The 13,266-nt window shown below is 41.1% G+C and overlaps 1 protein-coding gene across 2 annotated transcripts in view; it reads right to left on the bottom strand.

Annotated features, from left to right (window-relative positions):
• Window positions 1-327: 327 nt before the first annotated feature.
• SYNE3 (spectrin repeat containing nuclear envelope family member 3) overlaps window positions 328-13,266 on the bottom strand; it is a 64,971-nt gene continuing 52,032 nt past the window's right edge. For both annotated transcript variants that reach the window (XM_059850249.1, XM_059850248.1), the window contains exon 18: window positions 328-11,359. In XM_059850249.1, the coding sequence (XP_059706232.1) occupies window positions 11,162-11,359 (198 nt within the window). In that variant the 3' untranslated portion in view covers window positions 328-11,161. The remainder of the gene's footprint in view (window positions 11,360-13,266) is intronic.

Raw genomic sequence — 13,266 nt, forward strand, 5'->3', positions numbered from 1 at the left:
GAGTGTCATGGGCCAATGCCATAAGAAATCACACTGAATCAGAATATGATTTAGAAAATTCACATTTTCTTCAGGTCCAGTAGAATTCTATTTAAATAACTTACAGAGAAGCTGACATTTTCTGTTAAGTCTCAAAGGACTAGAATGAAGTAGCTACATTTAGCAGAGCCATCTTGTAGTGATACCTGAGCAGAGAGGCAGGAAGCAGCACATTTTATCCTTGCTTCACTTGTTCTGGTTGTTTCTAGGTCAGCCCAAATACTCTGATGGTATGAAAAAAGCACAGCAAAAATGTGTAGCCACCACCCAAAATAACCTAAAAAGTCCTTAAAAAGAAATGCACATATGTTTATTTACTGCACTATAACTGCAACATCAAATACAACTATATTTTCATTGCAAAAAAGGACACATGCAATAAAATACTCTGATTTTATAATCCAATTCAACACAGTTCATTGGTAACACTGAAGCATCATAGAACAGGCAAGGGCTTGGGGTGATGAATTTCCAGTCTCTTGATCCTACTTGCAAACAGCAAAGTCACATCATATTTTATTTGTCATTGAGGGATAAACTTTTGGAATAATGTGGCTGGATCACAGAAGGTTCCAGCTGCCCCTTAACTCCCCTATGAGTCTTGAAGAATCAGATGTTTTTTTTTACTTGGGAAATATTATGCTTTGACAAGGGTGAGAAATAGACAGTATTTTCCAAGCAGAGAGCAGAAATCCTTCCATGTTATACCACAGCTGAGGTACAAAACAAGGGCCTCTGCTTCACAGGTGCAAAGAAGCCAAGGCTGTGAGTTACTTTAACTATTGCTCTGAAGAATGAAATCAGGCCATTTTCTGCAATATTTCACTGCAGCTTTCTATTATTTTCATCTGCTCACGGGGCTTAAATCAATTTAATCTGGCATTTCAGCTATGGAATAAATCCACAATACACAGGTGGAGTCCACAGCTCAGAAAAGAACACAAAAGTTGTCCTGAAATACTCAAATCATAGTCCCTTAACTACTTAAAAGGCCCTGTACTTCATTAGAAAAGGTCCTTATTCTATCATAGCTCTTCACACACCACAGCCTCTTATTTTTAATATTTCCCATGAAGTTTCATGGGACTAATTTTCAAATAAGGTTCTAAACAGTGTAAAAAAACTACACTCATGGCCCAAAATGGTACCATTCCTAGAAGAAACTCTCCTGACTTTCATCTGGGACTTTGAGGCAGTGTGACATAATGCTGGCCAGCCTTTCAAAACAATGACCTGATTTCTTTCTGTACCTCTTGCGTGGCATAACACTCAGGATGACTTAGCTCCAACAATTTACATAAAACATAAAGTCAGTCTTTTGATGCAGCTGCATTTTTATAGAATTTCACAGAGTCAGTATACAGAAGCTTACAGCTTTTTGAGCAAATTCTAGCAAACAGGAGGATTTATCTATGAAAACAAAGAGTTCCAAAAGTACATGGAAATCTGTAGAGCAAAATATATATCTCTGTATAATTTCCCAACACAAGCAATAGGCAGTTTAGAAAAATATGACTGTTACAGTCTTTCTGAACCAGAAAAGAAAGGATTTAAAAAATAAGTTCAGCTTTTCACAAAGCTGTATTTTTAATAAGAAAATAGAGTGGTCCACATTTCCCTGAATAAGCCTGAAAGGTTAAAGAAAGGTCCAAGCAAAGCAAGGAGTTGGACTTGGACTTGATATCAGCTGTGATTACATGCACATGTCCAGAGACAGCTGCTTGGCTCCAGTATTGTTTACCTTAGAAACGAGCCTAATTTATCACAATTTTATTCAAAAATCATAAATAACATGACAAAAGTGGAACTGGTCCCTGCAAGGCAAATAATTATATTCATACAAGCAAAAAGTGACATCAATCCAGTTAGTTTCTCGTGACAGTTAAAAGGTATTTTGTACTCAACTGTTACACTGTACAGCACATGTATAAACACAGATTATTATTGCAGACTTTGCTATCAGCTACTACACATAAACTAGAAGAGATGTTCATGCTGTAATTGCCTCTAAGGTTTTTGTTCTACTTGAATATTAACATTTACAAAAGCTGAAGTGGAGACCTGAATTCAAGCCAGGATTTCAACATGCAAAATGACAGGGTTCACAGGAAGGTTTTGGATCCTCCCCATTACTGACATTTGGAAGTGGGTAGGAGCTCTGAAGAATTTTAAAACCATTCATAATATGAGTTTCTCTTGTGAACAGCCTTTGGTTTTCCCTGTGCCCACAGGCAGGGGATCTAACATGGGACATGCTGGTGAAATTTAGGTTCACATCAATAAACCTCCTGTTAAGGAGAATTCACATTTTAGTTTCAGGTCACTTCTAAAAGAAGGCAGCAAAACGTACCTCAGTATTTGCTGATTTTTAAATTAAAAGCAGAGAACAGTTTGATTGCAGAAACTTTGCTCCAGGCTGTTCTTAAAAACTACTTAATTTATCAGTTAGAACTTTTTATTAATTCTGTTCAATGTGAGAGCAAATCCCTTCATTTTGTCATAATTTTTGTGAAATATATGGGATATTTACTCACCCTCTATGGGAGTCTTAGCACATTTCTTTACACTTTCTTCTAACTTGAGACTAAACAAAAGCACAAAACCTGATGGAAGCGAGATTGATGGAGTGCTGGTGAAGGGATCCACAACTGTTTCAAATCCAGGCTTATGAACTAAATTGGGCCCAAGACAGCCCACTGCTCTGAGGAGGGAGGACCTCTGCAGGAGCACTGGACATGGGTTGTATTGCCAGTGAACAACAATGCAGCTTCTGGTCTCCTCCCACTTGTTGGTGCCAGTGCAGAGCTATGTCTCACGAAAGGCAATGACAGAAAAATGCAACACCTGCATTATTGCTTGTGTAATTGCTTCACAGTGGTCCAGTACAGTCAAGTAAACAAATGAGAAGGAGCTCTGCTGCTGAAAGGGAAGCTCTGAGGCTGGGCAGATGGAGTGTGCCCTCCTGGAATCACCCGATAAACTCAGCTAACACAAATTAAAAGGGAAAAAAAAGTTGAGTCACACTGATCAAAGGGAAAACATCTACTGAGGCAAAAATTACCATCAGGGTCTTGGAGCAAGACAAAGGTGTGTCTTTTGCCTTCCAGTCAAGCTCATATACAACATGGAGGCTGGAGTTTGAGGACAGACACACACATAGCACATGCAAACACCTTCAGGAGCAGCCAGTGTTCAAGCAATGCCTCCCAGGTTAAATTCTCACAGGGTTTGATCTGGGAATGTGATGGAAAAACCATCTTGGGTGCTTCTCACCCTAAAGACTGGAACCCAAACTCAAAGCTCATTAAATCTCATCAAAGCTCATTACAACATGTACCTCTAAACTCTTCCAGCTGCCCTTTAAGACAGGGTTTTTCTTAAAAGCTGCACTTTAAAGATACACTAAAGTGGAATGTCACCTTAAATAGAGCAATAATTATGCTCCCCATTACCTACATATATATATATATATATATATATATATATATATATATATATATATATAAAAACACACACACACACACACACATATATATATATATATTTAATGACAACAGAAAGTACCATACAGAGGCATTCACTCATATCTGTAAGGAAACAAAGTCTGTGGTGTTCAGTGCTTATTAGCCTTGACAAAAGAAATAATTTGATTTAGGTGGGAATCACTTCAGGAGAAATAGCAGCTCCAAGCCCTGAGTTCCAGAGGGAGGCCTCCCAGCAAAGTGCTGCTGAGGGCGGTGGCACTGCTCTCCAAACTCACCTCTCCCTTTTAACACACAGCTTTTCATGGAGCAAAAAGGAGCTGAAATAAATGGCTTGCTACAGGGCTTGATAAATGACTTGTGAAATCACTTTGTTAAAAGCGATCATTTTCGTTTTCTTTCTTTTTCCTCCCAGGTCAGAAAAAGGGGTTCTGGCTTATTTAGGGTGTATAACAATGACAGTGGAACACTCCTGGCAGCTCAAGGGCACAGACCCTGGCTGAGCAGCACCTGGGAGCTCTTACCCCAGCAGTGACAATGCAAGAGCTGAACCACCAGCCCTCTGTGCTGACTGAGGGGCAATTTTCTGCACACAGAAATTGGATTACACATCAAAACCTGCTTAGAGAAGTGAAGAGAAAAAGGCTCTGGGCAGGCTATGAGCAATGCTAATAGTGAGGCTTTCATTATTAATAAGTGTTTGTTAAGTGGCAGCCTCACCCTGTCTGCAGATGTGACTATTAAGGGCAGTCCCTGAGCCAAAACTGAAGGCAGATGTGGGCAGGACATGGCCAGGAGACTTGGAGGAAATGGCTGGCCAGGACTGGAGTCCCCCAGTAGTGATGAAGCCTGGCTTGACACAGGGGACAGCAGAAACAGACAGAGCATCTGCAGGAGAACTGCAATGGGGGAAGAAATTACTGGATTTTAAACTCATTGAAACCGGACCAGATTTTTTCCTCTAGGTATTGAGGAAGAACAGCCACTGAAAACACTCAAGGTGATAGGAATGACCTAGGCTGTGGAAGAACTGCAACAGGAAAAGAAGAATAAAATATTGGGATAATTTACTTTGGAAAGGAAGCAAAGCCAAATCTCCTCTGCTCTCATAAAAGAAGGAAAGACAAAACATGGCCTGGAAAGGGTGCTGGTCTTTCTGCTTCCTTGGATTCAGCACAAAGTGGCCAAAAGAAGGAAAATCAAACCATCCCCACTCCCTAAACAAAAGGTTTCTGATCCCAAACCAGTTCAGGGGAATACCTTTATCACACAACTTGGAATAATGTGGAACTTGCTGGTGTAAATGGCTCTGAAGCCAGAAAGCCACTAGCATTCAGTAAGGCACTGAATAGGCTTGCCCCTAGAATCCAGAAGACTAAAGACAACCTGACATTTATTGAAAAGGAACAGAAAAAGTCCCACCTCAGTTCTACAATGCATCTCTGCCTCCTGAGAACTGAGCAGAGACCATCATGACTAGCTCTCAATCTATAATAGCATTTCCTGTATCTTTTCCTGGAGCATCAGCACCCACCACCTACCATTAACCTGTCACTGAGGGGGTCTAATTTAGCAGTTTCCTCTGCATTTAATGAAGAGAAAAAAACACTTCCAGGGCTCAAATCTCAGCTTGAGTGAATCACCCTGAGGGGAGCCTCCTTCCACAGCCAGGGACATGAAACTGAACTGTGCTGACGGCTGCTGTCAAAATTCTGTCTGACAGAGCCCTGGGATGGCAAAGCCCTTGTGCCCATGTCATTAGTCCTGCTAATTAGGACTGCTCTCATTATGCCAGACCTATGAGTTCCTCTTGCATGGAGATTTCAGGCTGCCTTTGGAAGAGCTGCTTCCACTGGGATGCTGCACCTTGAGCTGTGCAGTTTCACCTCACCCACACTTTACTAGGAGGAGGGTTCTTATCTCACAGGTACAATGAGACAAAATCTGGCATTTGCTGGAGCAGGCTAGGGAACAGAAGTGCCATTTAGGTTACAGTTTGAACTGGTATATTCCTGATATATATTCCTTTTTTTCCATATCTGCTGATAACTCTCTGGTAGACACATATTCATATTTTAAACTGGATAGAAAAGAGTTAATAAAAAAACCAACTGTGTGTGACAGATTATTCCCTCCTACTTTGGTTTTTGGAGGTTTTCTGTTTGGTGGTTGTTTTTTGGGGGTTTTTTTGTTTGTTTTTTTTTGTTTGTTTGTTTTTAAAATTCAAGAATCTTTGTTTATCTTTGCACTTGTCTACCATTTAACAAGTGCAACATGATCCCACAATTCTTAAATGGACATGTACAAGTCAAAATGCCTCCTGCCTAAAACATCCTGCCCAACAGGAGGATGTCACCAACAGGAGGATGATACCCAACACCTACAACTAACCTGTTTATATTCCAGTATAACCAACAGATGTCTTTTTTTTAAATATGGCAAAAGTAATAAGTTCGATTTCTCAATGAATCATATTGCCTGCACCAGAAATATTATCTTTTGTATTTTAATAAACTGGTTTCTGAGAGTTGCCAACCTCTGACAGATAAATGAATGCAAAAAACTTGTAATAGCTCAGAGCAGGTCAGTGGTCTGGGAGCTGCTAAGAACATCCTCAACAGCCCCCAGCAATTCTGGCAGAAGTTGGTATAAGTTCTCTGGACAAATGTGTTTTCAGCTGCACCCCAGCAAATGATCCTGTCCATGGGGTAGTAAACCCTCCAAAAGCAGCTCTTACAGCCAGCTGGGTACTTAACCTACGACTTGAAAGACATCTATGATGCCTGGCAAAGACATGTTTATTGGGGGTTTATGCCAGCATTTCATGAAAGGCAATACTATTTTTCCAGTTTCCTATGGTGGATAATTTAGTTTCAGTCTGTAATATTCAGTTTTTCCAAAAGGCTTTGTTTGGCCTGGGAATCTCTGTCACACAGCAGTTTTGGTTGGGTTTTTTTCCTAAAGAAAAGAGGACAATGTACTCTCTTGTGTAGACACAAGTTAAAAGAATTATTGTACATGAACTCACTCTTCAAATCTCTTTAGTGCTAATGAGATGTTTATGCACTCACATCAAAGTAAAACATTCCCTATTTAATATTGAAAAGGAGATCAGATGTAATAAACTCCTGAGGTCTAGAGCAGCTAAAGAGAAAATACTGTTTCTTCTGATGTGCAGAGATCACCATCTGTCTCTCTAGGAATGGCTAAGTTTTGGAGACATTTCTTCTCTCCGAGGTCTACAAATACTCCAACAAAAGGGATTAAGGAGAAGCATAAAGCTATTCTAAAAGCTGTCCAAATTATTCAGTGATCACTAGGTGGTTTTATTAGTTAGCCTAGTAGCTTTATTTACAGCTTCAAATTTTTGATTCTTCTAAGTTGTCAGCCAGCACAAATAAAGTAGCACTTGGCAGAAATCATGACTGCTTTGGAGATCGAGTGCTAGCAGAGGAATACAACATTGCTAATGTATGTGCTTAGAACTGAAGATGTTTTTCATACAGGCATTTCTGAGGAGGGCATATATAAATAATATTTAATATCAATTAAATTGCTGGCTGGAACCAGAGAAAGGGCTGTTAATAGACATGGGGCACAATAGCAATTTTCTACCTCAATGTATTGCTGCCATGGAAAGCTCTCTGGAAGGCATCAGGCTTCAAAATCAATTACAGTTTACAAATGAGGCTTGCTTTCATGCCAGAGGTTGGGTTTGGATTGTGCCTTCAGTAATGTCTTACTGTAATGCATGGGCAGTGGAGTGCAGGATTTTGCCTTCAGCACTGCAGGGTCATTAACGTGGTCAAGCAGCTCCTGGGTGCCACAGTGCAGGCAGGAGCACAGACAGAGCTCTCTGAACAGGCTGGGTGTCTGCAGGGGGTGCAGGCCAGGTGCAAAAACCACTCAACCTCAAACATACCCCATATGGTTCAGAGGCTTTTAGCAGCCTTTGACTGTGGCTGCAACTGCACCGGGGCAAAATAGTGAAAGTCCTCAGCTGCAGACACATCCAGGGTTCTGTGCATCCCATGTTTTGGCAAGGGAAGGCTTAAGGCAGTGGGCCCAGTCTGAACCTGAGCTATAGCACATCTCAGTTACATCTGGATGTCAGAGATGTATGAGCTGGGGATTTTATAGGCACAAAAGTGAGCATATCACCACCAAATCATCTGTGAACAAAGGTGAGGAACTGTGCTCAAGATTTTAAGGACTGGTTTGGAAACCAGTCCTTAAAAACTAAATCCTTTGGATTTAGTTTGTGTTTTGAGGAATCTGATCTTCGTACAGTTTCCTGGAAGCTGGACTCATTATTCCAATTACTGACTTGATTAATATTTACACACACTTCCAGGAATCAGTATTGCAAGCTTTTCAGAAATAAAAAAACCCACAAGAGAATAAAAACGAAAGTAAATTTTGCATTTACATCTCAAGCTTACTTTTGTGATTTTTTTATTTCTTTCTTTGTCAGAAAAGTCTCACACCTGCCTTGGACTGGTGAGGTAAATGACACTATGGAAGACTTGAGTTGTTTTCAGCGATATGAACATTAAAGTCCTGTGCTTTGGATAGTTTTCATTGCAAAGATGTAGAAATATTCATCACTTCTGTGAGATATTCAGATTATTTAAGTTAATGAGAATGGATTGACTGAGATTTAAAGCAAAACTTTCCAAGATTATAGACAGGGGATTTACAGAATAAACTGATTGCAAACCCAGAAGCAAAAGTGTGTTTCTAATTTAGTTGTTTGGTTCTTTTTTTTAAACCTGCCACCACACTGAAACATCAAGGTGATGATGCAGTTGTTCTTGTAAGATCTTCTGTGCAGAATTTTTTTCTCCCTGTTACACACTCCCATGGTGTCAAATGCATTTGTGAACCCAAACAAATCACCCAGATCAGAAAGGCTTGGCAGAAAGAAATCTGATGAGAGATTTTGTGCTTTCATAGAAAAAACTTTTCCATCTCCCTACTGTCTTCCATTTGCAGCTTTATTATTCCTCATTATTTTTGCTTTCTCACTGGTATTTTACTTTCATCACCTGGATCAGCTCAGCAAAACCCAGAGAACTGCAATGTAGCTACATCACAGAAAGGTGTGGGCACACCTACACACATCCACAACCACACAGAGCAGGTTTGGTAACTGCCCCTCTTCCCCCACCCTTCTTTTCTAAAGGAAGATTGAATTTAACATGGAGAAGTGTGTGATGATTAACTCCCTGCAGGGCAGCCACAGGGGTTTCTTCCCCCTGGGCTGGCAGCAATTCTTAGAGGAATGTGCATGGCACTTGCACTGCTAATCTGGAGAGCAGGAGGTATGTCAGGAGGAGGGAGCCACCAGAAAAAATGGCTGCAAGGAAGGAATTAATATGCTTCATTCTCTGACAAATTACAGCTCCCTCCATCTGGCTCCTTCAGGAAAGAAATCAGAGGCCTTCCTTCACTTCCCAAAGTGAATTGTCCATGCTTATACAGGGACTCTGCTCACCTTTCTGCTTCCAGTCCCTTCTGCCTGCTCTGAGAACTCTTCTGCTACCTCCTGACAGCCAGGGTTTTAACCCACATCACCTCAGCTCCTGCTCCATGCTCCCCTTGCACTTTGAGTGATACCTTCACCATCCCTGCTGTCTCTCCTTTAACTTCTGCTCTTTGCATTTTTAGCAGACTTTTGGCATTTTAATCCAACTCTAGCAAACCCAGTACAGTCAGAGACATTATTAGGAGCACAGGGACAGAGTCCTGGTGCTGGGAGAGTCTCCTCAGAACATGTAGAAGACCTGACTCACCCCCTTTCAAACCTTAAAAACGGAAGAAAAGCTGTTTAATATGCAATATTACCATGAGTGTAGAAGGGAAGGGGAGTCAAAAGGATTCTGAGATTTTTTTCCTCCATAGAGCCTGTGCTCTTGTCCTGTGTGTTAACTGTGACTCCTTTTCTAAGGCTTTACAAATTGATGGATACCTCTCCTCTCCATGTTTTACTGCTCCTCTTTCCCACTGCCTGCTCTCCTAATCCCGTGCCTAAACTGAGCTCCGTGCTGTTATGCCTCCTGATTCTACACAAGTTTGCTTCTTGAACAGAACTTTAATGATTTTGTTAAATAAGTGCCTTCCTCCTTCAGTCTGTCAGCTACAATATTATTTGAGACCTTATGCAGAAAACAACACCAAGTACCCCATAGTGATACACAGAAGAGAAATTCCTCCTCCAAGAAAGCCAGGAGAGGCAAAGTAACTGTTTCTTCTGTTATTTTTTTTTTTCATTATTACTGCTGTAGCTAAAACCATGAGACAATAAAGGATATCTCTCAGAAATGGCATAAATTTTTAGAAATTACCTTTTCTCTCAGGAGTCAATTAGGTAAAACACCACTAAGAATGGCTTCATCACTCTGAAGTGAAAACTGCTTTTACATTAAAGGCAATGTATAATGTACATTCAAAAATTTGATAAATCAGACATAGGGTTAAGTAAATAAATGACAAATTGCCATAATTTTAGAGTTTAGACAACACAGAAATCTATGCTTGACTGTCTTTGATACAATCAGTTTACACAATTTTCAATAAACCATTAATACAAAAGAATCCTAGGTAGGAATCTTCTTTCCAGGGTGGTATTATTAAAGTACTTCCAACTTTTGCTTTACTGACATTGAGCCAGGCTGCATCCCACTGTTCAGACTTTATAATCTGTTACCAAATGCCTCTTTATAAAGTAAAAAACTCAACAAACCAAGCCACAAATCCCCACAAACACAAAAATCTAACAAAAAGCCTACTCTTTTTTATAGACAAGATTGGTGACACAAGGTTTTGTTCAGTGCTCACAAATTTGTTCAGAAAATTATGATCTGATTTTAAAAGTTCTCCTGATAAAGAAATGCTAAAAAAATATATTCTTTTTTTTCTAGCTTTCTTCCCACTGTATTCCACCTCTCCTGATTCAGGTGGGCTGGAAAATACAGTAATTGGAAAAGAAATCTTGTAAAAAATAAGAACAAGAGGTGGTCCACTCCCACTCCTACTGAAGTCAGTAGAAACATTTCTATTAGCTTCTGCAATCCCTGTATCCAGATACTGAAAAAATCAGCTCAAGATTTCAAAGAGAAAAGTCCAAATCTTCCTTGGGCTGAATGTCAACCACTCATGATTCTGCTGTGCCTGCTCTCCAGTTTACACTCTGGTGCACGACCACATGTTCTCATACTTGCTCTGACTTCAGCTGTAAACCAAAATCTGATGTTAAAAATCACCCAGAAAATCCCACAACAACACCATCCTTCAGTATTGCTTGCTGAAAGATGGCAGAAACATTGCAGAATTATCTCTAAACAGTGGATGAGTGGATGGTGGTTGCTAGTTTGACCACAGATATGCATTTTTATATATATATATGTACATACATACACATACACAATCTCTATATACATATTATAAATACAATAATAAAAAAATTGTAAAAATATTAATTTTGCTCAGATACCTGATTAAAGTGGGATTAATCTTATGTTGCATTACGTGATCTATCCTGTTGGCATGATGGCTGTGTTAGAAGCCCTAAAATCTACGCGAGCTGCAGTTAAAACCAGAGTCTGCCCTTCCGCCGCCACCTGGTGCGTGCCAAGGAGCTACGTCGGGGGTGGGCCCTCGTATCTCAGCATCAGCTGGAAGGAGCGAGCGAAGTTGTTGGCCAGGGTGCAGCTGTGGGTGTCCTCTGCCAGGGGCAGCAGGAAGGCCAGGAGCAGCAGCAGCAGCAGCAGCAGCTGCAGGGGAAGCGCTGCCCGGCACGCGCGACGCAGGAACCAGCACACGCCTCCGGAGCGCTCCTGGGAAACACAGAGCAAAGAGCAGCTCAGAAAAACACCTTGCTGGGGAGGTCTGCTTCAAATACATCCATCTGCCAGGGAGAAGGTCAGGACAGCCCCTGGTGTGCTTGGCCTAGGACCCAGCCTGGGTGCTGGGCACACTGAAGCTGACTGAATTAAATTATGTCTTTTAAGAGAATATTTCAATATTTTCAAGAATTCCCCACTGGAAACTGCTTTTTTCTAGAAGGAAAACACTGCTGACTCTCAAGAAGAAAATGATTGCTTCCAAACCCATTTACCAAAGTGGTGGTCAAACATGCTCATGCCCAAAGTGCTGACTAGTCCCCTCACAGCCACCCTACAGCACAGAAGGTGCTGCTGAACCTGCACAGAAGGTTTGCTACTCTCCAGTCAGTAAAATGAGAGTGCTGGTGCCTGGAAGAGAGAAACAGCTTCTGCTCTCCATCAGCACAAAGGAACTTCATTTGCAGCTCATCCAGCCCCATGGCATCTGCCCTGCAGCACCACACACTGGCTTTGGGGTCTGCAAGACTGGAGGTCAGAAAAAGGCCCCACAGTGCAGCCTGCCTCAGCCTACCTGACACCTTAGCAGGCCCAGCTTAACACTCTGTGTGATGCAAAAGAATGAGAGAAACACAACATTGGTAGTGAAGGAGACATTAAAGCCACATCTATTTCTGTGCAGTCCCATTACACCCTGCTCTATACTGTTGCAAACCTAGAGTAGTTCAGTTAACCTCATAAATTTGATCTGGTTTAGCATGACCAGGAGAGAATATATCTATGGCTACAGAATTCAGAAAAGATTAATTAAAAAGGGAGATTTCCACTGGCAAGATTCCTGGGTAACTCCTACCAATGAGCTGAACTGTGTAAGTTTCCAAAAAAAAAAAAAATCAACTCTCTTGAAAAGAACTCTGATAAAAAGGGCTCAATAACCCACTTACTGCATCAAACAAGGATTTATACCATGAACATAAATACAGTTCTTAATCAGCTACATTAGGTACCAGCCCACATCATAAATGTCAGCACAGAACATCCACTGGAGTGGGGCCCACGTTTTCCACAAAAGGAAATTAATTTATTGTGTTCAAGTCACAGGCAATGTCAGTCCTGCAGCAAAATTTGGGCTTCTGCTCACTCTGGGGTGTTTAACAGGCAATGCCTTTGTCCCACTATAGCACTGATGCCTTTTTCCCAACCTGGAAATGAAATTTGAGATAATTTTGATAAGAAGGTAATATAATGAACATAAACTATCCATGGGAAACATCAGCAAAGAAGATATGGAGGAGATTGATGGTAGAAGAAAGCAATTATGCCTTTTGCTATTTTTAATGATCTTTTCCACTGCTTTCTAAATTACTCAGTCCCTTGTAACTCCATATAAATGCCTACAGAATTAATGACAAAGGTAAATATACAGCTGCAGTTCCACATCACGAGACAGGTGTGCTGCAAAATCCTTCTGTTGTAGTTGGTTTGCTTCCATTATATTGAATGGCTGATGAGATTTAATTATAGTGTCAGGCAGATGTAGAGGCAGCAGAGCAACAGCTGCTTGCTCTATCATTTCTGGCCAACAGCACCTGGGTTGTAATTTGTTCCCCGAGGCCAAGGAAAACTCAGATCCCTGGACACTGGAACTGTCAGTGGATAAAATCTACATGTCAGGGTGTGAGTGGGACTGACTTTGAGCAGCACTGGGCAAGTTCCCTGGGTACAGTGATTATTTACCTATGAAATCAAAGCTTCACCAACCTGGCTGCCTCACAGGTGTCACCTGCTCCTAGTGTGACCTGTTCTCAAAGTACAAGGCATAAATAGCTGTACTAATGAGACTTTCCCTTCTCTAGCCCAGACCTGAAATCCTCCTCCTCCCCTGGATATCATCTGCCTAG

This window comes from Haemorhous mexicanus, chromosome 6, assembly GCF_027477595.1.
Source record: "Haemorhous mexicanus isolate bHaeMex1 chromosome 6, bHaeMex1.pri, whole genome shotgun sequence".
NCBI lineage: Eukaryota > Metazoa > Chordata > Aves > Passeriformes > Fringillidae > Haemorhous > Haemorhous mexicanus.